The 22,622-nt window shown below is 39.4% G+C and overlaps 1 protein-coding gene across 1 annotated transcript in view; it reads right to left on the bottom strand.

Moving 5' to 3' along the window:
* Nucleotides 1-20,529, bottom strand: part of XKR4 (XK related 4) — a 90,367-nt gene extending 69,838 nt beyond the window's left edge. Inside the window, exon 1 of the mRNA XM_033512263.1 lies at nt 20,334-20,529. Coding sequence (XP_033368154.1) covers nt 20,334-20,520 — 187 coding nt within the window. The 5' untranslated portion in view covers nt 20,521-20,529. The remainder of the gene's footprint in view (nt 1-20,333) is intronic.
* Nucleotides 20,530-22,622: the final 2,093 nt, after the last annotated feature.

Raw genomic sequence — 22,622 nt, 5'->3', positions numbered from 1 at the left:
CAAGCAATGCCTGTAGGACCTTTAATATAATTGTTTTGTCTATGCTGACAAAGTATAATGTTTGCATTTTGTTATTCGATTGTTACTAAGATTTTGAGACAGTGAAGTTGTGTCTACAGTATAAATGAGGCATTTATAACTCTTATAAGAAGAACTATAAGTTGTACTGCAAGCTCTGCACATGACATGTCTGCTTGTGAGAACCTGCTAACCCAGTTTCTAAGGATGGATATTTCATCCCTAGAAACAGGATATTTCATCCCTAGAAAACCAGTTACCTTGTGTATACCTCTGATACCGCGGGATACAGGCACTTGCAATCAAGCAGTTTTGTTTGGCCTCTGTCCTCACCTCTTTTGCCCCAAGAGTTCTCTGAAGAAGCTGACAGAAGCTGGTTGTGCCTGAGTTAATCTACTCAAATGATCTCACTGATGAAATCTTGTGTATCTTCTGATTCACTGAATTCAGATTGTGCCTGCCAGTTTGAATTAGGCAAACCAGTTACATGAGGATAATCCCAAGGTATCATAATGGAGCATTTTCTGTACAAGGCTCATCTTGTGGCAGGTGGAACAATCTGTTCCTTCCTCTGAGAGCAGCACTGTCATTTTTTAGGGCAGAATAGATATTATAATTCACTGTATGACCTGTAGCAGTATTAAATCACAAACAATTGCAGTGCTTCTTATTACTGCAGGTGTGACACAACTGCCATGGGCTCAGCTGCAAATTTTTTAAGTGCAGAATTTTTTTTTTCATACTCAACAAACTTATAATTTAGTCCTGTGTGATAATGCAAGAAAAATTTTGTGGTGAAGGAATTAAAAATTTCCTAGATTCCACAGCAATGCAGATCTCTGGTATGTGCACAGAGCCATGAGAAATCTCTCTCCACAAATTTTTCAAGAATCTTTCTTGCAGTGAAAGATGTAGAATAAGTAAATGTGTGCCCATCTCCCTAAATTTTAGCCATATTTAAGTCAGATACTGCAACTAAATTAATTACCTGAGCAACATTTCTAGTCCACTGAGAGATGTGAGCATATTGATAGGGTAATCATCCCATCTATATTAGATGCCCCTCTAGAAAGAAAGACTGTCCTTCAGGTGCCTCTGTCTCTTAACTGGCTATAAAAGTAGCTTAAACAGAACATCTAACTTTTAGAAAGAACTATAGTTCAGCAAGATTAATTCCACCCTTAACATGCAGTTTCCTCAGTATCATCTTCACAATTCAGCAAGGTATTTAAATACGTGCCCAGCTTTCCACGGCTGAATAACTCTAATCACATGGACTGGTTTAAGTATCTTGTTACACCAGGACTGGATGGTTTCTTAAAAAGAAAGCTTAACACACTGTGTGGCTCTGTTACACTCCAGGCTGCTTGTTTATGACACTAATTCTCTTTAGCTTTCTTGAGAGGCAGTGTTGGTATTTTAGAGAGCAAATGGAAAAAACAAAACAATTGTTCTAGGTATTTTCAAAAGAAATACATGGCGTCATTTACTGCCTCGCTCTGTGTTGCATGTCTGCCTAAGTGTTTGAATTATTTCTGCTTTCCTTTGCCTAAATCTTTAAAATGTATTTATTCTCTGCTATTATTTACTAAGACTGTTTTATGTAACTCTGTTAAGTGTTTGGGGACATTTTCATGGTGTGAAATGTTCCACACATAATAAAGAACCTCTGTTCAGGCAGCTCCCATGGAAGTTGATGGTGGAGATTAAAGTATTGGGCCATAAATTCTATCAGTATAGTGTAAACAGGACATTGTTGACGCTTTATGTTCTAAATTAGAAAAAAAAAACCAAAAAAACCTTGCCAGTTTTTGAGCAGCTTCCAGCAATTTCTTTACATGAGCATCTAAGAAGCATGGTCAGACAGAAGCATGGTTGACATTTCTCCAGTTGGCATGATGTTTATTTCAGGCAAATTTTTTCTCTATAACTGGCTGAGGAATACCTAGTTTAAGACACTTTTTTCTCTCTTGTTGACCTAACTATGCATGTTCTTGCACAAAACCCTAATGACAAGAAGAACTGGATATTCAGATGATCACTGTAGGAGCAGTGGATCACTGAGACCAATGGAATATGAAGCCTCTACCAAAGCAGAGACCAGAAGAGGGAAGAACATTCTTAAAAAAAGCTCATTTGAGATAGCTTTGAGATAGCTTGAATTCTGGCAGAAAACAAAATGAGCTGAAACAAATGTCAGCTCATTTAATATACAAGTCAGAAGAAGAGCCTGAGCCAGATTATCAATGGTGTTTGGGAACTGGTATATTTCACCAGAATCCTCTAAAATAATAGCTCACAGTGACACTGTTTAGGTTTTGCCTTTTTATCTTTTATGTTCTCTGTATTCTTCACAAATATATTTGTAACTCTGTCACCTGTTGTATTAGTAGCTAATTTTCCCAGTACTTTTCCATAGCCTTTCCTTAAGCAGAAAGACAAAACAAATTCCAGAGTTCCAAGCCCCAGGGGGTATGTGGTCCCTATCCTATTTTGGTTCTTCTTGGGAACCAAGACCAAGAACAACTCTTTGAGGTACATTCTCATGGACAAAGTGCAACTGGTGCTGAAGTGGGGCTCCAGAGAAGGGTCTTGACCTGGGGGGGGGGGAGAATTGCATCACCACTTGTCCTCCTAACTTGTGCTTTTTATCAGTTATTCTAATTTCCTAAAACCCATAAAAATGTACTCACCTCTGGTTGGGGGTGGGCTTTTGTGGACATCTTTCCATGACTGCCTCTGAAGGCCTTCAAATAAAGATCCCCTTTTATATTACCTCCTTACTAAAATTGTCTTGAGTTTCATTTCCAGGTTGGGAAGAAGGCAACAGTAATCCTGTGACAGTGGATGACATCTGAGAAGAATAGCTAAAATCACTGAGCTGAAATGAACCTGCACCTGAGCCAAAACCAGACCAAATCACTGTCTATCAAAAGGTGAAACTGAACTTCTAGTGTGAAATGTTGGTAGAATTCACTTGCTTCCTTCCTCTCCTCTGTCAGACACCCATGAAAGGGGCCCAGGACTGGTTCAAACATCTCCAGAGTGGCAAGGGAGCAGCTTGCCCCTGGGTGATGTGAGGCTGGCTGTCCTAAAGGTCACAGCTGTGCTTGGTGTGCCCATTGAGGCTCAGGGGAGTGTTGGCACTGCCATACACGAGGCTGCCCATAATTCCCGCAAGTCTTAAAACGGGAGTTACACCAGGGCATGAGGTGTGGATGGGATCCCATGGGCAATGCTAAGCAGGGGCCAAGGCCATGCTTCTGCAAGGCTGCTGTGCTGGGTACCGCTCAGGGTGCTGGTATTGTGACGGTTCCAAGATGAAATCTGGGCTGGAAGAAAAGATATGGGCTTTGTGCTTTTCTTCAGCATTGTTTCAGAAGGACTCAGATCCACAGTGCCTCCAAATGGCTTTGAGCAAAGCTGGCGTAGGGGGGAAATTAAAATGTAAATTCAAGTTTGGCAGCTCAGTTGCATGCTTGCACTCTGCTGGCCAGTACCTTTATCTGTTGCCTCTTTCTTCCCCACTTGTAACAGCACATTTCTGCTATTTTAGATCTAGTTTCTCAGTATCCTGGGGTTATGACACTTCATAGCAGGAAGAAGGTATAATTTTAGCATATTTTAATTTCTATGCCATGCTCTCTCAATCTGCCTCCTTATCCCCTTTTGTTCTTTTTCCTCTTAAGCAGAAAGGCAACAGAAATCAGGCACTGAGGAAAATGAATACTGCTCCCTGACAACAAAATCTAGAGCCAACTGTTGCAGTCAGTTTCAATTTGCATTCCCTGGTGAAACCCTGAATCTTACTGGGACATGGAAACACACAGGCTAGAGCAATATTTATGATCGTGCACGTAGCTACTGCTTTTTTCTTTTTTTTTAAAACTTCTTTTTTCTTGCAGTTGTTTAAAGGAAATGTTAGCAGATATGCAGACTTCTGCCAAACATATGTAGCTTTAAGGATGCTCATATGCAGGATAAATTCTCAGTCCTGAGTGAGGAGAAGAGGGCACATTTCTCATACCCCTGCTGGGGAACAATACAAATTGACTGCCAGCTTGCACAGAAATCGCAAATCTCAGTCCTAAATCCTTCCACACATAAATAACGAGCCACTCAGTTTGCCTATTCTTGCCTCACTTTGGACATAGTTAATGACATAATGCTAATTATGATTATTGTTTTGCATTTTGTAGCATAGTACTGTTCAGTTAGTTTCTTAGTGTTTCATAGCAGGAGAGTGAATTTTGTGATCCAAATGCATTCCTCCTCATCTGACACCTGACATTAACTATTGGGAGAGGCCATAATAAAAACACAAGGTGACTTGTACCATTACAGCCTTGGTAATGGCTTTAGAGGGCTGAATATATTTAAATGATTGTGTTCAAAGACACCCAGAAGCTAAAGCATCTGGTTTTGACAACAGAAATACTGGTTGAAAGCATTAACTCCCTTTTCTTCAAAATTTATGACATTGTCATTAAAATCAGCGTCTTTTGCAAACAACAGTGAGGAGAAAGTGTTTTTGGGTGAGGGAATAGAGAGGACAAAAAGGAGGAAATAGGACTAGTTACCATGGGTTAATAAGCCAGGGAACGAATATTTAGGCAGTAGTGCTTAACTGGAACCAACATCAAATAGTCACTGTGAAGAACTAATAAACATTTTAGCACTCACGGGTGAGGTGCTAATGAAATTGTATGTCTGTTTTTGTGTCCATATGGGGGAAGCAATCAAAAACTAAGTATTAGTTAATTAATTAATACTGTCCTTAGGGAAAAAATATTTGTTCCTTTTGACCATCTTATCAGGCAACAAAAATGCAGACTCATAAGTTCATAGTCTCATAGGTACAAGATACATCAATAAAAGAGCAAAAATTAAAGAAAACCTAATTGTACTCCAGACAATCCTATTTAAAGAAATATATATATTCAAAATTAGGTAATGATTTTTTAGTGCTTATTAAGGGAGTCATGAAAGCCCTTTAATTTATAAAATATCTTGTGACTGGGTTATTACTGTTACAAGACTACAAGATATTAATGATTTCACAGGATATCATAAAAATACTCAAATATTTTCATAATTTTCAGTGATATTATGTTAGTGGGTTAAGCTGTCATTTGGATCAACAAGTATTTAGATAGAAAATTCCTCTGTAACCTCCACATATTTACAAACACATAACTGCAAATTTTTAAGGTATACATACTTATCCATTTGGAAAGCAGATTACATATTTATGTGCTTAACTATGGATCCCTTTTCCTAACTTTAGACGTGAAATTTTTAAAGTTTTTTTTCAAAGTAACAGGTTATTGGTGTGTTTTAAGAAGAAACCAAAATATCACCTCAAAGATGTGATCTAAAAACTGGTGTTCTCTTCATTATGTTCCAGCTTTATGAAGGCTTCAGATCTTATCTTTTCTCCTTACAGACTTGGCAAAGTTTAATATACAGTTTTTGGAACCAGAAATTAGGTATCTTAGAACCATGTTTCTACAGCCTTCCCAGCAGGACTATTTTACTTAATAGCAAGTACAGCTCATATGTAGAAAAATGTGAAAGTCTCTAACTGGAATCCTTTCTTAGCTGAAGACTGCTACAAGTTACTCATGTTCAGATATTTGTCTAATCATCTTCTATAATACTTTTCAATCTTACAATTGCTCATGATCAGATATTTCTCTAATCATCTTCTATAATACCTTTCAATCTTACTTTTAACTTTTGTGTATGCAGCTATCTGTCTCTTCTGTTTCAAGACTGCATAAAAAATGCTCTACTTAGAATCAAATCTGGAAATTGATTCACAGTATGTACAGATACTGTCAAAGCAGAAGATATTCTTAATGTGTCTGATCTTCCTAATTTGTTCTGCAGAGCTAGTTTAAATACTTCTGAATATATAATCTGAAAGACTTGGTCTTGATGACTGCTATTGATGAAACCTCAAGTAGGGGAAATAAAAAGCCCTTAATGTATAAGAGTTCCCCAAGTGTAGTAACAAACATAACACAAGTCTGTTGTGATGGACTTGCTACTTCATTTGCTGATAACAACTAGAGCAAGACACTTCAATGAACAGTATAAAAAATTCTACAATAAACAGTTCAGGAATAGCCTGCCATTAAGAAAAATGCTTTTTCTATCTCAGCAGAACCCTGAAAGACACAATGGCTAGATTGTAAGCATTTTCTGTTAGAATTCAGAATAATAATAATGGTACTCATAATAACAATAATAATAATAATGTTCTTCAATCCTTGGTCACCTTTACTTGTTGTGCTTGGCCTCAGTGATACCTGACACCAAAGGGATACCTTCTACAGGCAACTGTTTTAAAGATAACACTTCCTCAACACACAATTCTCACTTTGCCACTATTCAACTTAGTGGTCCTTCAGCTTTCATGTTAGAAGAAGTATAGCTAATGCACTTTCATAGAGATCATTTGCAGCTCTGTACATTTTATCTAGCTGATCTTTTCAGAAGAGCTTTTTTCAAAGCTCTGTTCATTCTCATTGCCTCAATTGTATCTCAGTTTGAGAAACAAACACAGGACCCTGCCTTTGGGATAGCAGATTTTTGCTGCCCTCATATATTTAAGCTTTTTCATACTAGGAAACCTTTCATAAAGAGATAAACTCCTACTGCTTGTTAGATTGCTCTGGGTCTTGGCCTATATCCTTGTTCAAGCCCCAGCTAAAAGTGAATTCTTACAGCTGCTTGAAGTAATTGAGAATCAAAATTTAGAAGTGAAATGCTGATACCACCTTCCCCATTACAGCATTTATCTGCTTCTGTCATGAAGCAATCAGCCGTGTATTGTAAGTGACTGTGTTGTGAGTCCCTCTGATCTAAACATGTGTTAGCTTAAAATATCAATTCAATTGCAATGCATTATGCTCTGCTCAGAAAACCCATCTGGCTCCAAAGGCTGCTGCCACAGGATGTGCTGCTGCTGTGAAGCCAAAGGCCTGTTTCTTCCCTTGTTTGCACCGCTCTGCCACTCAAGGAATGGCATTGAAGTGGCTGAGAGGGAAGCACCCCAGAGCAGGTGTGGAAATAAGTCAGCCAGGTGTATGGCTACATCATGCAAATTTCCCATCTTGTTTTCCTGATTTTGCTGCTACACTCATTATCAAGGAAGTGAAAGAAAACCCCTCAAAAACAGAGAACACCTTTGGATTTCTTTTTGAGCAAATGATTGTAGCCCTGTTTCTTTCCTACTGAATCACCATTCAAGATACTTTCAGGCATTTCTGAGCTGGCTTTTTATAACAAAACTGACTCCATAGGGGTGGAAAGTAAAATCACGCTTTTTAGAGGAAATGCCAAGAAAAAAGATATAAAATATTCATCCCCTAGCAGAATTTCTTTTTACTGTAAATGATTTTAGTGTCTACTGTGCTTGCAGGTGAAAATTCATCATTAAAAACCTCTAGATGAGAATCCTGTGTGTGAGAGAGATCTGCTGGGATTACAGTGGGTCTGAAGAAAAGGCATGGGGAGCCATTTTCAGTTCACTGTTGCCTTGGACTCACGTTGCACATTTTCTGCCTTCTGTTGAGCAAAACCAGCACAGAGCCCAGCTACTGAGGAAAGCAGTTATGTTTTGAGCTATATTTAAGGATGACAAGCTGCTATGAATATACAGAGAGTAAATGCTACCGTGTCACTTAGGGTCAGGATCAAGAAAATCACCAGAGCTCAATTTTTTTATGGCTTTGGGGCATCTTACTTATTTAGCTTCATTACCAAGAGTGACTAACCTAGTAGCTCAAAATGAGCTCTGAATGCCCTTCTATGGCATGGGAAACCTGGGAAAGATCCAGCTTTACTAGATGGTGCTCAAACAGCTCTTCTATCTATCTATCTATCTATCTATCTATCTATCTATCTATCTATCTATCTATCTATCTATCTATCTATTCATCCACCTTTCTGGTGGTAGTGAATGTCTTCCTGACAATGTACCACAGAGAAGGAAGGAGACTACGAGAGCACCAAAGGCACTCGTTAAAACCTGAAGACAGCCTGATGTTACATAAGCTTTCAGAGGGCTTTGACACCAGGGTGGCAGCAGATGGCTGAAGGAGGGGTACACCCTGTCATTCACTTGCCCCTGTGATGGGGACGACAGCACAGCTCATGAAGCAGCCCCTGAGCCACTGCAGATTTTAGTACAGCATAAAGCATGAGATGGGGGTTAGTTTATTTTGCTCTGCAGACTGAAAGCTGCAGCGAATTGGGAGGTTTTTCGTGAGTCACTCTGTTGTCCCCACCGCCGGGGACACGGCAGCAGCCTTGCTCAGAGCAGTATGGCAGCTGGCAGAAGGGGTTTGCTGCTGCTGATCTCTGCTACACGTGAGCCCTGAAAGCCCCATGGTGCCAGGGCCCAGCCCCTGCAGGATGCTCCCAATCAGTCCCTGGGCTGCTCTCTGACCCTGCCACTGGGCTCTGGGGTCTTCCCGGTTTCACTGGGTAGGAGCTCCAGGGAGGGTGCAGCTGTCAGAGCTCCTGCACAACTGTGTGGCAATCCTGGATGGCTGCTGGAGGATGAGAGGGAGCACTACTTGTGCCTGTGCCAGAAGTCACACTGAGGGAGGATTCAGTTCACACTTTTGACTCAATTATGTGAGTGTGGAAGAATTCCTCTGCATCTTGAAATATCCACAGGGTGGGAAAGAACATGCAGAAGCAGTGTCTATTAGCTATAAGGGCCTGGGATCAATAGTAATTGAGTAATCTCATACCATGAGATTCTTCCTGCCCAAGCTATTTAACTCCTGAGAGCACACTGGCCACCCATGCACAAATGATATGCTAAAAGCCCCACTCAACACTAGAAATTCTCTCTTCAGCAGTAACACAAAAGATGTTTACGATTTGTTTTTAAATTGTATTCATTATATACAGAGAACAGAATATAGTTTACCACTTTATTAACTGACATACTGTGAGAAATAACTCCCACTGGAAAAAGAAAAATATTTTAAATTCATTTTCATTATAAATTAGTTAGGAAACCTAAAACTAATAAAATACCTTTAATAGGTTTTTATCCCCATTAGGTTAGGTAGGATGTCATGCTTAACACAAAAGAAAGCTACTTAATATCTTTTTGTAAAACAATGCTCCTATAAATCCCAGCCCAGCAAGTAGATTTTATTCATTAAAACAGTTCCACTGAGTTCAGTGAGAAGGTGCCCACAGGGGTGAACCTCCTGTGCCTGAATTTTTTTGAGTCTCACTGTAACACTGATTATTCACTGATACTTGCAAAACTCTGAGCACAAAACAAAAATACATTGGGTTTTTATATTTGCATCTCGATACTCACCTAACATACAGCTGAAAAATACTAATATGTATCAAACAAGTTACAGCTATGAAATCACATACAAATTTCATCATTTGTAGTATATCCTATATGACACTAAACTTGGATTTCATGCAAGGCACATCTTAAAACCTGCATTCCCACTTTGCACCTTGCAGCTAAAATCACTCTCAACAGAAAAAATTACTTTTCTGGTTAATCAAGGAAAAAAAAAGTATTTTTTAGATTAACAGATCAACATGCACTTGCAATGAAAATGACAGAAAATTTCAGATCTCTGTTTTTAGTGTGAAGCTGGACATGCACTTTGGCTCTGTGACTGAAGATTTAAAGGTCACTGCATGATGAACTCACATTAATTCTTATCTTTGAGGGTTTATGCAGTCTTTGGGTGAGACACAATCACGACTAAAATTTCTCTCTGCTATATCAGACACAGGAAAGCTTCTTCTGTGCCAAGCATGCATCACTTTTTTTCCCATCCCTGAGCAAACATACCAGTCATAAAAACACAGAAACCCAAAATGAAACTGGAATTTTTTTTCTTGGCAAATTCACTTTTAGCACAACAAAAAGGGAGCAGAAGGATATGCCACCAACTTTCTGACATTCCCCAACAAATAAAATTCAGTGTGTAGGCAATATATCACGCTTGCAGAAACTAAATGCACTACTTTGTGTCTCAGGCTATCTTTACCACAATGTATACATTAGCAGTTTTGTGAAGGCACTATTAAATTTAACAACCTGTAGACAATGTGGAAATAATTTTTGTTAGTTTTTTTTGCCATTCCCTGCAGCAGTAAAGAATTTATTTTCACAATACCTCCAGGCTCATAATGCCCTTAAAGCCTGGATCCATCAGAGGTGGGCAGCTGATCTGTAGGAGAGAAGGGCAGCCCTGCAGAGGGACCTCAGAAGAGTGAGAGGAGTGACTTACAAAGGCAAACTCTTGCACATTCATGTCATTTTGGGCCACCACTACTGGAAATACCTTCACAAACTGGAGTGAGGCCAAGGATCTCTGAAATAATAGGATCATAGAATGGTCCTGTCAGTCCACACTGGTAAATGGTCTCTATCCATCTGCCTTTTAGGCTTCCTTTGGGTACTGAAAGGCCACAGTTAGGTCACTCTGGTTCCATGCTGAACAACCCTAATTCTCTTATCCTTTCCTTGTGGGAGGGATTCTTTATCCCTCTGATCAACTTGATGGCCTCCTTTGGACTCAGTCCCAGCAGGTCCATGTCCTTCCTGTGCTGGATGCAGCACTGCAGGTGGGATCTCCCAGAGCAGAGCAGAGGGGCAGAATTCCCTCCCTTGCCCTGCTGGCCACACTGCTTTTGACCCAGCACAGGATGTGATTAATTTTCTGGGCAGTGTGTTCACATTGCTGGGTCATATCCAGCCTCCCACCCACCAGCATCCTCAAGTCCTTCTTATCAGGGTTGCTCTGGATCTGTTCACCCCTCACCCCATGTTGATACTGGGGGTTACCCTGACAGGCACAGCACTAGCACCTGGTCCTATTAAACCTCATGAGATTCCCATGGCCTCAATTCCTGAGCTTGTCCAGGTCCCTCTGGATGATACCCTTCCCTTCAGGTGCAGCAACTGCACCACTCAGCTTTGTGTCATCTGCAAATTTACTGAGGGTGCACTCAATCCCTTTGTCTATGTCATCAATGAAGATAATAAATAACACTGGTCCTGATATGGACCCCTGAGGAATACCACTTGTCACTGATATCCATCAGGATTCTGCGCCACTGACCACTACCCTCTGGATGTGACTGTCCAACTACTCCCTTGTCCATCTAGCAGTCTACTCATCAACTCTATCATTTTTTAATTTAGGGAGAGTGACACTGTGGGCAATGATGCCAAAGGCTTTGTAGAAGTCCAGGTTTATAACGCCTGTAACCCTTCCCTTGTCCACTCATAGCCACAATATTAGGGACCAGAGCACACGGTGCCTGAGTTGGGTTTGTGCAGCCTGAGGGAGGACTGGTAAAGTGAACCAAGAGGAGATATCTAATTGCCATTTTCTCCTTCCTAAAAGGAGAATTAAACAAAACCCTCAAACTTAGAGGCATACAGTGAATCAAAATCAAAGCAAGGGAAAGAGAAATGCTATTTTACTACAGAAAAGAGAAAGAAAAGAGATTTTGCCAGGGTGGTGAGCACTGGTACAGTTCACCCAGAGAGGCTGTGGGCTCAGCAACCACAGAAGTGCACAAAACTCAGAGAGACATGGCCCTGAGGAACCTGATTGATTTTTGAAGATGGTTGGGCTTCCAGAAGGGTTTGGACCAGATGATTGATTGAAGACCCCTTGACCTATCAAATTCTTTCATTCTGTGGCAAGACACTCGATTGGTGTGAGCTGGAAATATCACCCAGAAGTGAGATTATTAGCTTGGTACTTGAACAAACTGCATCAAAAAGCCTTGAGAAACCAATCTTTAAATTATATTCCTATGCAAGTGTAAGTTTATAAAATCACTTATAATTCTTTTCTTTCAGACTGGCATAATACTTCTAAGGCATGACAAAATATGTACCTAAAGTCATGTTCAAACATCCAAATATATGACAAGATTTTTCAAAATTTAGTGAAGGAGGCACCACCCTGCTTTCTTTGGTAACCAGCTGATTTATTGAGACCTTCCAACAGGTTTTTGAAGCTTATCTAGAGACACCTCTCTCTGCAAATGTTGCCAGGATAGCTAATGCGAGAAGAATGGGGACAAAAAGAGTAGCAGTAAAATGTATATTAAATCTCCTTAACACTGTTTTTAATGGCTTTTTTCTCTTAAAATTACATATGCAGATTTCATGCTGGTATGTTATGAAGCCTTATTGCTATTCACTCAGAATGACCTGAATAGTTTATTCATTTTCCTGTTGATGTAATGAGTGAAAAAGTGTTCAAAGAGTGTCCAAGCTTCAAAAATGATATTTTTTGCATCATAATGCAAACTCATTTATATGTCTATATAGTTCTGTGTGATCCTCTGGTCTTTTACCAGTTACCAGGTAATAAACAAGGATAAAAATGTCAGCATAAACTCAGTAAGAAAGAGTCACCAGAACATATTATTTGTGAAAAAATGTTTGATGCAGTTCCCCTCATTACTAATGCTGCTAGAGGAATTAGGGTTGTTTTACTCCAGTTAAGCAGAAAGAATAAAAATGCTCACTAGTCATCTCTGACTTTCAGGGGTTGAGGTCCTGTAAAAGGGGTTTGTTAAGAAGCAACACCTTAACTCTGCCAACTCCTTATCTTCCTAACAATGTACCTGTGGACATTTCCTCTTGCTTTTACAAGTTGTATTGATGCATCATACTTTTAGATAGATGAATGGACATCATCAGGTCATCAGGAAGCACAGGAAATAAACACAGGGCATAAAGTACTGTAGGGTAAAAAAAGAGCTATAGGGTTACAGAAATACCCATGGTCTCATAATCACTCCCTGGACATGGCTGCTGAAAGAGAGCTGGTATTCAGAAAAGATGGAAATAATGGCAAAAACTGTGTGTGAATAGAATGACAGCAGGATGTTTCAGAAAGGGTTCCCTGATAAAACAGATTCTGTTTGCATACAAAATCACTTTGGGGAAAGATAGTGGGTAGTTGTTACAGTCTGCTGCAGAATTCCGGAGTTAAATTTGGATATGGATAGAGATGTTCAAACCATTATTACAGGGAGAAATTCTGCACAGAATTGTCTCGTTATGGCAGCCTCTGACTTGTCAGATATAGGCTGGAGAACAAGTGCTGCTGAAGGCAGCCCAGATATTCCAGAATGTGACAACTGACAGCTTTTCTGAGAGAAAGCAGAGAGTATTCTTTCTAAACTTAGTTATGGAAAGTAGAGAGGTTGTTACAGGACATCTAATTGTAGCAAAATGGCATTGAATCACATAAATATTGGTTTAATTTATATAAAATAGAGGGACAAACAAAAATAGATCTGTTAGTAAGCCTAACAGAATTTTAGAGAAATGAGTGAAGGCAGTAGAAGTTAATTGTTCTGTTCTGTTCCCCATTTCTCTGTGGGGGAGACTTGGTTTTTCTTTGAGGCAAAGCACAGAAGGATTTCTGGAGCTTTCAAACACTGAAACCCAAAAACTTAGTGAAAAAAGCATCAAAACCTACCTCAGAAATGGTTCTTTAATGGAAATGAAAAAAAGAATGATGAACAATAAAGACTGTGCTTTATAGGACAATTTTCCATAAGGGCTCTTGAAATAAGAGCTCAAACACAAAGCCAGCTGATAGAAAATAAGAACAGAAAGGAAATCTGTGTTACTGTAGATGGAAGCAAAACTCCAAGTTCCTTGTTTTCACCCAGTGCAAAAAACCCTCTGTGTCTCAGGATTCAAAATAAGCCAATGTATGATATCCTACTGTCGGTGAGAAGCATCTTAAGTATTCCCACTCAGAGCTGGTGCCATGTGACTGAAAAGGAGTCATTTCACAAGTATCTGGCTGAAGCAGGACTGCAACACAGGCTTCAATGCCATACAAAGCTCTAGAGCAGCTTTTAAAACAATAACTAACTGAAAACAAAGGTAAATCTAGAACCACAGGATGGCTTGGGTTGGAAGGGACCTTAGAAATCATCTAGTTCCAAATCTCTGCCATGGGCAGGGACAACATCCAGAAACATCAGATTCCTCAAAGTCTTGTCCTACCTAGCCTTGAAAGATGAAAGTGTATGAAAAAGAATGGATACATTAAAAATGAAGTAGATCATAAGGGAGCTTCAGAGTCTAGAATAGCTCTATTTCTCTCTTAATCCCTTTCTCAACAAGTAAAATGTGGCAGATTTAATCTATCAAATGGCAAAATGGTGACTACAATGCTAATGGGAAAGTTCTGGTGACACTTGAGATGTTAGGGAATAGTAGAAGAGAAATAAGGCAGGTAAAAGAACTAATTAAGCAAAGATACTGCAGATTATGTTAAAATGCTAATAAAGAACCCTTGGGGTGGAGTAGAGTTACTCTTGCCTTTTCAATACTGATTACACTTGGAACCAATCTTGTCTGAATACTTCTCTTAGTGACCTTTGTTTAAAACATAATGCACTAGTGTGTGTTTGGGAGATATTGTCAATGTAGGAAAGGAGAATGATATGTGGAAAAATCAGGGGCACCTTGCAGGATGGAAAAGTAGAAAAGAGATGAAATTTCATTACATTAATTTAGTTGCTAATAGATTTTTTAATGTAATTGAAGCCTCATCAGAGTGACATGGCAACAGAAGAGCCTGTGTTTTTTAAAGGATCATTAAATAACTAGAATTAACTGGTCCAATACCTGAATGAACTGGGAATTACAACCCTAGATCATACCTAGTGAGATATTGCCATGAGAAATATGGGAACTCTGGATAAATGTCATCTGGACTCTTTGCAGTCTTGGTCATCTGTGTATACCAAAGATGAATTCAGACTGGGATCGAGGAAGAAAAAGTCTATGAAGAAAATTCAGAACCTCTCAGGAGATGAGAAAATGCACAGCAGGAGGAATGATTCCACTTTTCCATCAAGGTATCTCTTATTCCCTATTCCCATTTGTCATTCACAACAGTCCCACTGGGCAGGGGAAAGCAGTGCAATTCCTTGTCTGGAAGGATGCATATCTGGGATGATGGGTGGCTGGTATGTAATAAAAAAAGTATTGGCTGAAGTCTGACTTTTTCCTGTAGTAGAGGCTCTCCATTTTAAAAAAATAAATTAAAAAAAGATAATTATTTTTATTTATTTATTTATTTTTTCTTTGTATTGACTGCTTTTTTTTTACAACATTTAAGAAGACATAATTATCTTTTAGATGTTGGTTGTTCTCTTATACTTGATCGAAATACTGCAATGGATCAGAAGTTCTTAAAAGCAGGACTGAAAAACAGATATGGGCTATATAATTGTATGAACCCCATTTCCTTAGGGAACAAGTGTAAAACCAGGAACGGCACAAGAATAAATATGGACAGATTGTTGATAAAATTAAAAAGTCAGGACAAGCATCAGCAGGCCTCTATCAATAAGAGAATTAAAGTTTCAACTGGTATATTAGATTCTAAGGGTTTAACTAGTTTTAAGATTGCAATTAGGTTGTGAAATGGATTATTTGACATGAGCGCCTTCAGGAAGTCCTTTCCTGGACTATCAGAAACAAGGGTATGCTAATATGATGGCTCTACACTAATGAGCACAAGATAATATTTTTAAAATTTGCCAAAGGACCTGCGGATCAGTTTAAGAGTAAATTCTAGAAAACACATTTACTCCATAGTATATCATACTTGTTGATCCTTGTCACTGGAAATCTGTTTTGCCAAGTATCAAGCAGAATCTGTAACTACAGGTTGCTCTGTTTTAGTTTCTCTGTGGAAAGTTTGGGTGCTGGACTGCAGTGGTGCAGAACCTCAACAACACAGAGAAAAGTAATGGCAACTTGCCCAGAGCTCAAGTGCTGCACCTGATTTCCATATAAATATACATTGAATTGTATAAAATATTGCATCAGAATTCTTTTATGTCATTTATTTATTTATATATTTATTTATAGGGCACTGCAAATGTAGGCAGCATTTTACAGAGCAATCCAAAATTGCTCTGTAAGGTAGCAAAAAAGAAAAACCGTGCAAAAGCATAAAGTTGTCCACACAAAAAAATTTTAGACTTAAATTATTTTCAGTTTACTGTGCTGATATGAAAAGAGTCTGAATTCCTGATACACAAAGTTGAACTTTGCCAGAAGATTTTTTTAATCGACTAGTTAACAACACAATTTGCTTCTGCCAGATAAAGTTAGGACCTATCAGCCATGTCATAAACTGCTATCAAGTCTCTGAGCTTCTTTTTCAGCTCAGGCAGGAGCAGCAATTTGTTTGGAGTAGAAAGACTGGAGAATGGTGCTTGGTGGCACTGTAAACTTCTGTACACTGGCTGCGCTGTCAGCATATGAACAGTGTAGGGTTTCCAACAGAGTTGGTAGAAAATGGGAAAATTTTTCACCAGGGAGATTTCCTGGTAATGCATTTTCAGCAGAATCCAGTAGCTCTGTAGTGTGTGGTGACTTCAATGAAACTTGATGAATTTATAAACTGGTCTGAACTTTTCATTTTGCTTCTGGCACTACTGTCAGTCCCTATTATGAAATGCAGCTTTATATGACATAAACTTTGATTAGACTTTGATTAAACTTTGATAGAGACTTTGATTAATAGCAGTGTATGGAGAAGCCAGAACAAACCTCCTAGGGGCTGATAAAGAAAAAATTGTCAATGCAGTAAACAGGAATGGAGAAGCTAATCTATAATTTAAGCAATGTGTTAATTAATACAGTATAAATAATGAAATCTGTGGCAAATCCACAGAGTAATCTTGTTTATGTGCTCATCTAGGTGTGGTTAGAACACCATACCCTTGAATAGGAAAGTAGTATCTATATGATAACTGATGGGAATCTCCTTCCAATCAGATGGTCAGCAGGATTTTTTGCTTGCTGGCGTTTATGCATTTTCAGATGAGAAGCCTTTCTAAAATCAAATGGCATAGTGGGAAAACCGAAAAAAGCAAAAGAAGAGTGCCAAGGGATGACTGTTAGTCTGTGGGCAGGAATCCAAGATGAGGTGCCACATAAAGGGACAGCCCTGACCTTCCTCACCTGCCCTGATGCTGTGTCCTGCCTTGCCTCTCCCAGGCTGGCATTATCCATGGTGTGATATCCCCCTGTCCCAGGGGGCTCAGCTGCCCTCAGAGCAAAGGCAGGAGAAACACTCCTGTGAGGAAAAGAGGAAGGAACTGCATATTTCACGTCACTTCAGTCAGACTTCTAGAGACCAGATATTTCTCTAAACTTTAAGGAATCACCAGAGTGGAAAAGGTGGAAGTAGTAGGGGCATTAGCACAGCTCCAGTTTAGGCCACTGTCAAGCTGAAGTTTGTCTTCTTGAGAAACTAGCACCTAGACATCATCAGCTTTCCCCACAATTTCATTCCTTCCATTCAAGTGAGACCTGTCTGTTGCTTGTAGGCAGAATAAGAGTAAACACTGCCTCTAAATGTGCCAGTCTTGATGAAATCTAAAAAAATAATCAGATAATTTAGCTATTGTTTTATTATTGCTGGGATATCTCTGGATGGGGATGCAGGAGAGAGATGACACTCCATAAGGGCTGTTGATGGCCGCCCAGACAAGCCCTGCTCTCCTGCAGGGTCATGATACAGGGGTGCAAAATCCTTGCTAGAAGCTTACACAGCAGTTTTAAAACTCATGCTTGGGGAGCCCAGGCAAGTGCTAGAGGATCCTGTGGTGCATCCTCAGGGCTTTTGAAGTGGTCCTTACTGCAGTCCATGGGAGATTGAGAGGGAAGGCTTCATAGATACTCACAATACTTTTCATTATCATCATAAAGATGCATGTACAGGTCTGCACATATTTCTTACCTTGACTAGCAGGCCTTAGTTACTGAAATAAGAAATAGTCTGAATCAAGCCAATACCCATTACAAACTTAGAATCTTCAGTAACCCTGAATTGTCCTGTTGGGAATGATGCTATTTTGTTGCGTTTGGAATTGAAAATATAGAATTTCATAAATAAAAATACTTAAAAGTTTTTCTTGCAGTAATTAATGGATTAATATTAGAAATACCCTGCTTACAGACCATTAATTTCCCATGCCAAATCTGTGGTTTGTGAAAGTCATAAACTTTTGAGAACACGAACCAGTGATGTCACTTAACAACTCTCAGAATAACTTTGTCCTGTGGGATAGAGAACTAAAAGAACAACAATAAAAAATCAGTAGCATTCCCTAAACAAAGAAAATCAATCAAACACCCTGTTTATTGATCCATGTTGGGAATCTCTCTAACAGGCTCAGTGAGTAGACAGCTAGCTGAAGCAGATACCTTATGGCTGGGCCTTTTAAAACACCCATTTGTAGCATGAAACCACTGAGAAAAATGATGCTCTTCTTATGCAGCCTCACAGCTAATCCACCATCCTATGGTGTAATGCATTATCCTTATAATTTCTTTAAGAAAGGAGAGAAAGCACAGAAAGGATTTTCACAGCTGGTAAGATGCTAAAACATATTAGCTTTTATCATGAGAGTATAATGGTACTACTGTTTAAGAAAATACTACAACCTTGCTTAATTTTCTTAGGTTTTTTTTTTTTTTTAATGGATCCTTTTGTCTGTGAAAGTTGGAAGAAAATGGGGGAAGAGAACATAAGTAAATACCTTCAATCTTCTCAGCTGAAATCCATAATTATAGTTTTATTACTTTCTGGTTTCTGATACATAGGTTTCACAGAGCTGATTGCAGGCTGCAGGAACCATTTTTTGCCTTTTAAATTGAGGCATTTCAGGTCTTCTCTAATTAACAACCACTTGCAGAGTGCATCACGGGCTTAGTGTCTACTCACCAGGCACATCTCTCAGACACAGATCTGTTATTGCGCTAAAATGAGGACGGAGAGGCATTCTGTATTAATAGTTTATGAAGATAGCTAAATTACAGCTGACCATACAGTATTCTATGTTCTTCTCATAAGTCTTTCTTTGGACTCACTTTTTCTGGGGAGACAAATCTTGAAGTGATAATACCTTTTCCTCAATGATAACAGTTTGAATTTGGTTGGTGTGGGGCTTCATCATTTTGAGAAATAGCAGCAGGAAGTGTATAGGCAACCTTCCTTGTGCAGAGCATCAACCAATTAAAATAGAAACTTTGGTTTTCTTTTCTCATTAAGGTGGCAGAGTTTTAGATCTAATGAAACAAAAACACAGGAAGAAGTACAGCTCTTTATTATGTGACAGTTCAGAGCTCTGGAAAAGTAAAGCCTCTGATTTATCCACAGGAAACTGCCCAGGATCAAGATTTTCACAGTTACCCACTTTGTGCCCAGTACTTTTTTACCCAATCAGACTCACTGCATGTTACTCATAACAAGTTAACCAGACCCACCATTTTCTCAAGGTGCTGTCACATTTTCTTCTTGTACAGTGATAAGCACGTGAGCTATGTGCTTACCCTAACAGCAAATGACAAAAACTCTGCATTTCCTTCCTCCCTCTCTCCCTCTGATTCTCCCCTCCTTCCTTCACTCCTCACTGCCTTGTGGCATTTTTGTTGCCTTCTGCATCCCAAATTCTCATTTACTTTGTTCCCTTGCTAAACAATTCCATTCAGGTGCAGCCATAAGGCAAAACAATGGCACAATACAAAAGGACAGCTGTCAGGTAGCCAAAAGCAGCATGAGGAAAGCAATAGTGAATGAGGTATGTTAATATCTGTATCACTGACTGACAAAGCCATATAGCAGGACATACGCATTCATTTACCATTTTAAAGAAGTAACCACACTTGCTGAAAGCATCAAGCATAGAAGGAAACCAGAGTGTGAAGGAATGAGTATTGCTCAAGAGATGATTTGTATTATTTCAGATAACCACGGCTGAGAACTGATGGGCATAAACATTGGCATTTTCTTCACAGAATTGCTGCTATCTCCTGTGCCGTCTCCTGTTTTGCATAATGCCATATGAACCTCATTACTGCAGTTTGCAGGGTTTTGAACATTCACAGAAAAAAGCATAGGGAGAAAAGTAATAGTTTGATTGATGCAATTTTCACATTGGCCCAGTGGATAATCAGAAGAGCTCTTCTATTACAAGGACATGCAGAAAGCAAAACATTATAAATCCTACCCACAGCCCAGGGCCATTAAGAAAGGCTAAAAAAACCTCTAATAACGCAGACTTTCTTGACAGAGTTTTTGTTAACAGCTAAATAGCAGCTAGCAGGCAAGATCTGCTCTTATGCCAAGACTACAAGGCACACAGCAGTCTGAACAAAGGATAAATATGTATGTGTGGAAACTACATCTTCCAAAAATTATAAAAAATAAATAGAATAAATGAACCCCTACCTTGGAGAGCTTGGAGTGTACGAGTCTGTACAACAATACAGAGTTGCAGGACCAGCTGTGGCGCACTTTCCAGAAAGGTGGCTAGCAAATGCAGCATACTCACATCTGCATACTCATACACCATTTTCCAATAAAACCTCCATCTGTCATTCTCTCCACTCTGTCGACTCCGGATACCCAAGTACATTGTGTGAAAATACCTAGAAATGAAAGAGAGTGGTTACAGAAGGACAGAATGATATTTTACAGGCTATACTTCTGCTTGCAAATAACATCTTGTTCAATGTACTTCAAAATAATGAACATTATTTTAAAAGATTGCTGTATTTCAATTTATAATAGTTGATGTGATAAGAGTAAACTAAACTGAAGACAAGCCTAAACTTTATAAGGTCATTAAAAAAGCTTAGCATTTTCTTTTTGTTAAATAGTATTTCTTTCAAGGACCCAGTTTTCTAATTTGAAATATACATGTGATATCTTGATTATATGGTCCTCCTCAGCAGTTTTGCAAATAATGAGAGGAACAAAACTGAGTCTTTAATGAGAACCTGCAAAGAACTAATCTCCCTCTGCATGGCTCAATTAGGGCTTGGAGGACCACCTGCACTGCAAGTCTGAGGTGGTCTTAGCCTGTAGTTATGCTGTGGCTTAGCTTATTGTCCTGCTTTTCCACCCCTCTGCACTGAGTATTTCAGATACTGCCAAATATATAGAGGTTTTTTTTCCTCATAGTTTGATTATTTTAGTTGGAGAGAAGATGTAGCTGTGAGTTCCTATTTTAGGAGGCGTGGAGATGTGGCTGTGGGTTCCCTTGGAGATCAGAAATGACTCACTACGGTATCTCCCATGCAGCAGCAGCAGTGGGAAGCAGCAGGAGCCAGGAACCCAACAGGACAGCTGCTGCTACTCCCTGTAGTAACCAGCAGGTAAAGGGAACAATAGGCAAAGGCCTCCAGCTCTCCTGGCCTGTGCAATCAGCAGGAAAAACAGCATGTTGGTGGGTGCAGGAGTAATGAGTGGTTTTAGGAAGCAAGGGATGTCTTCTGAAGGCTGGTACCCAGATGCTGTGATGCCTGTGGTGACCCTTGCAGAGCATGCAGCAGCCTCCCATGACACACCTGAGTCACAGCACAGTGATCACTCTGGGTGGCCTTTGATCTGCTCTCTTATTCTGATCTGATCTCAGTTATTCTGTGTCAGAAAAGCTCCCGCATTGTTCCTACAACTTTAGTTCCAAACTAATTAAGGCTAGCTGAAAAAAATCCCCAGTCTCACTTAATGAAAATTTTTGAAGATTAAGGTATCATCTTACATCAGGGTGCCTTGTGTCCTGCAGTAATAGCCCAGTGGGCTACTAGCTGATGTGGATCTTTGTTTGTCTTTTGCTTGAGGCAACTTTCATATCCTGTTCCTGACAGCATTTTCTTATGATATTTTTAATATGTTTTCACAGCAATTTTGTAAAGTTTAGTAAATTTTAACCACTTTCAATATGAATTGTTTTAATTAGTTAAGATAAAGTAATTCAGGATTTCTTCTTTCTACAAGTTCTTGTCTTAAAACTCTTTTCATAACTGGTGGAGCATGGTGAATTGTGAAATATATTTTTACAAAGGCTGCATGCAATCTTTTAATCTCTGCTCTACTCAGTTGTAACTCTGGAGGTGTCTTATGCTAAAGAGAAGACTTTTGGTTTCTGACTGGCAAAGAGCCCAAGACTTGGTCGCTATCTTGAAGAATGACCCAATGCATCCTTGTACCAATGCACACTCTGCTGTTTTTATTCAGGAATATTCACAAGACAAAACCAGGGACTAGCACCGAGAAACAGCTGAGAGGACAGATCTGAGCTTGCAGCATTTCTCTTGACAATGCACATCACAGCAATTTAAAAGGAAAACACATTAAACTCACATTTAAATTAAAATCACACCAGGTGGCTTTGAATTTTATCAAAGTCCCATGTGGGAGTGAAGCAGCAATGAACTGCTCAGAGATAGAGACCACAGAGGTACAGTAAACAAGACACCAACTGTAACTCTCATGCAAAACACTGAGCAGGTCTAGATGGGTCAGAGTGTGATGGGATAACTGAGGCTCTCTGGTGTCTTTGGGGTTAGGTAAAGTGAAATGGCCTGCTGCCCAGATCTGAAAGCCACTGAGCTGGAAAAGCATCTTTCGCTGCACAATTCTGTTAATGGGGTCCATTGGACCTCAGTCACAATCCATTTGATTGTTCCTACCTCTCACTAAAGTCCTGCAGCACAAAAGGGACAGGTAAGGCTT

This window comes from Parus major, chromosome 2 (genome assembly GCF_001522545.3).
Source record: "Parus major isolate Abel chromosome 2, Parus_major1.1, whole genome shotgun sequence".
NCBI lineage: Eukaryota > Metazoa > Chordata > Aves > Passeriformes > Paridae > Parus > Parus major.
Note: the sequence above shows the minus strand (reverse complement) of the source record. Positions and strands in the feature narration are given on the sequence as shown.